General features: G+C 41.9%; 1 protein-coding gene across 1 annotated transcript; it reads right to left on the bottom strand.

The window, feature by feature from the left end:
• Nucleotides 1-203: 203 nt before the first annotated feature.
• cldn23a (claudin 23a) lies at nt 204-2,077 on the bottom strand. Its single transcript, XM_035390213.1, has one exon. It carries the CDS (start codon nt 1,894-1,896, stop codon nt 1,114-1,116), a length of 783 nt encoding a protein of 260 aa, XP_035246104.1. The 5' UTR covers nt 1,897-2,077; the 3' UTR covers nt 204-1,113.
• Between the last annotated feature and the right edge of the window lie 717 nt (nt 2,078-2,794).

The following is a 2,794-nucleotide window of genomic DNA, read 5'->3' as shown; positions in this document are numbered from 1 at the left end:
TACATTTGAGAAGCCTATCACTTAATATCCTTTGAATTTTTGGCATCTCTTTGATTGTCTTTACACATTTAAAAAACATGTTGCATTAAAATAACTTGTTATTTCTTTTACACGTTGCATAGTTAGAGACCACATTACAGGTTGATTTGACCATGTTTTAAGATCAGAGTGTATATGTTAAATAATTGTCAAGAAACACTGTAGGCCATTTAATACAGTAGCATTTGTTTTATTGCTTGAAGGGCAACACAAAAGACACAATTAAAACAAAATTCAGGGAGCATATACCGACAAGAAGTTAGGGAGTTATGTTTTATTTCTGTACAAAACTAATACACCAGTATTAGTTGTCGTAATCTTCTATTCACAGTTACACGCAAGTATTATTTTTTGTGTGTGCAGTGATTACCAAAAATTGGAACTAAAACTTAAGGATAAATTAACATTTGACCGAATGTATGCCTTTGTCTTATCCAAGAATACTCAAAACCGACCGTACACTTATCCTAAGCGTGGGTCGGTGAACCACATAATTTACACCTTTACAAGTAACACATTGTTGTTTCATAAAAGAAATCATTTATAGAAAGAACATGGAACTTTTTATAAGTGGGGCTGCATCAATTCACATCAATTCTGTCAAACCTTCTGACCACAGGAGAGCTAAATGACCGCACTGGCCAATCTGTTTAGAAACAGGCTAGGCTACAAATATAGAATCGAAATATAGTTACGGACCAACGAGAAATATTAGCATGCTCTTCAAATTCCACGTACTATGCCAGTATAACAAGAACATATACTCAACTGCGCTTATAGATCTGCATAAGTTATATAAACATTACAAAGACTCAAATACTTTAGAACTGCGAGTGTAACTATCTGCTATAGCTTGTAGAGCTACTTCTGGGTCCAATTTTTCAAACGAGATAATCAAAAGTTCCACTGCCTGTAAACCCGTTTATTCCCATGATTTACAGAGATCAAATAGCCTATGCGCGTACAACGTAAGGTAACAGAGAAGGGAGAAATAGTGCTAAGATACTCGTCAACCGCTGCGTCCATCATAGAAACGTCCTCAATTAAAGTCAGTGTTTTGGTTCAGGTTCGATTTCACAAATCGGCGTCGTAAGGTCTGCCGCCGTAAGATGTGCTGGTTGACCGATTTCCAGGGGTCTTTGCCCGGGGGAAGTCGTCGTCGAACGAATCCTTGGAGTAAGGGACGCTGCTTGCGGAGCTTTTACTCCTGCTGATACTGGGCACCTCGATTCTTCTGGCCATTGGATATTTTGTGTGGGTGAACTTCTCGGGGGGGTCTGATGATTTCTCACCGCGGTTCTTTCCGCCACAGCACGAGCACATCACAATGACCATAGCAAGTCCAGCAAGTACTTGCATGATGCCCCCGATGTAACCCAGCACGATGCAGTAGCCCACCCGAATGTCGTCACCGGTCGCCGTCAATGAGGTTATGTTTTTCAGAATGTGAGTGTACCAAGCGACTGGAATTATGGTCATGACGCCCGAAAGGAAGATCAAAAGTCCGCCCAACCCGGCGATAGTGTAGTTCGGTCGGTCTCTCCAGCATCTGACTCCAGGGGTGGCTATAGCCAGGCCAAGTAGGGTGACCAACAAAGATGCCACCATTAAACCCTGCGCCACGGGGATGACTTGGTTGTTGAAGTATGGCACGTCTGGCTGATTACATTCTATGTTCCGTGAGGAATCGAAAGTTTTGCAGATATCCCAGATCCCCTGTTGCAAGACGAGGTCCTGGGATTCGCTCGGGAGGTTCCGATTTTCCCTCCAGTTCGGGGCCACCGTGCTGGTCAGATCCAGGATCCACCCGCAAGGTGACAAAACCATTCCAAATATCAGCATACCGGGAGTGCGCATTTTGATCACGCTCCAGCACTAGCCTACTGGACGTATTCGTTGAAGTGTTGTGATTCTTCGAACTGCTGTTAGTGTCTCTCTGCTAAAACTTAAAACACACCTGCCGAAACGTCAAGGGGTGGAAACTTCGCAGTGTGGTCATATCAGAATAGCGTGTCGTCGAAAACTAATTCATAAGTGTCAGTTTACACTGATAGTTCACGCCCATAGGCTACCTGTTTGACCGGTGAAGTAGGCTATCCAAAATCCTGTTTGCGTATAAAAATTAAACCATGCAGTTTTATACAGAAAAAAAACATTTACTTACCAAAGTAGGTTTAAAAGCTCCAAATTGGGTAGTCAATTTGCTTTAAAAAATGTTTAAATTGCACAATATATTCCCTGAATATTTCACTGTATAAGATGACATTCATGATGTAATTTGTGGGAGGGCATGCTGACTAATGCGTAGGCCTACCTTAAAGTAAGAAACGTATTCAAATATAGGCTATTATGAAGGTAATGCATTAATAAAGGTGAGTGTTAGTTAGCATATATATGCCTAGTTTAGGCTACATTGCTTCGTATGTAAAAGTAGGCTAATGGAACATAAATGTTTCCTGTATGTTTGAGGCTTGAAACCTGCATTCCTGTAATTTCTGAAACGCTTGTCTTCTTGGTTCATGAAACATAACTTCTGGAATGTGACCCATCGGGTAGTGCCGTGCATTTTACAATGTGGTAGTTTCAGTCGCCAAACTATTCTCTGTCGTGGTAGTTTCAGTCGCCAGTGCTATCGCAGTATGGTAGTTTCAGTCCCCATTGTATTCTGTATGGCACCGTGTGGCTGTTTTAGTGGCCACTGTATTACCCATTTTCGCGTTGTGCAGCCGGTGTTACCAATTACAGTGGTCTTCCT

Source organism: Anguilla anguilla, chromosome 14 (assembly GCF_013347855.1).
Source record: "Anguilla anguilla isolate fAngAng1 chromosome 14, fAngAng1.pri, whole genome shotgun sequence".
NCBI classification, from domain to species: domain Eukaryota; kingdom Metazoa; phylum Chordata; class Actinopteri; order Anguilliformes; family Anguillidae; genus Anguilla; species Anguilla anguilla.
Note: the sequence above shows the minus strand (reverse complement) of the source record. Positions and strands in the feature narration are given on the sequence as shown.

Coding starts and splice junctions, on each gene's coding strand:
- cldn23a (XM_035390213.1), bottom strand. CDS start 1,896: ATGCGCACTCCCGGTATGCTGATATTTGGAATGGTTTTGTCACCTTGC.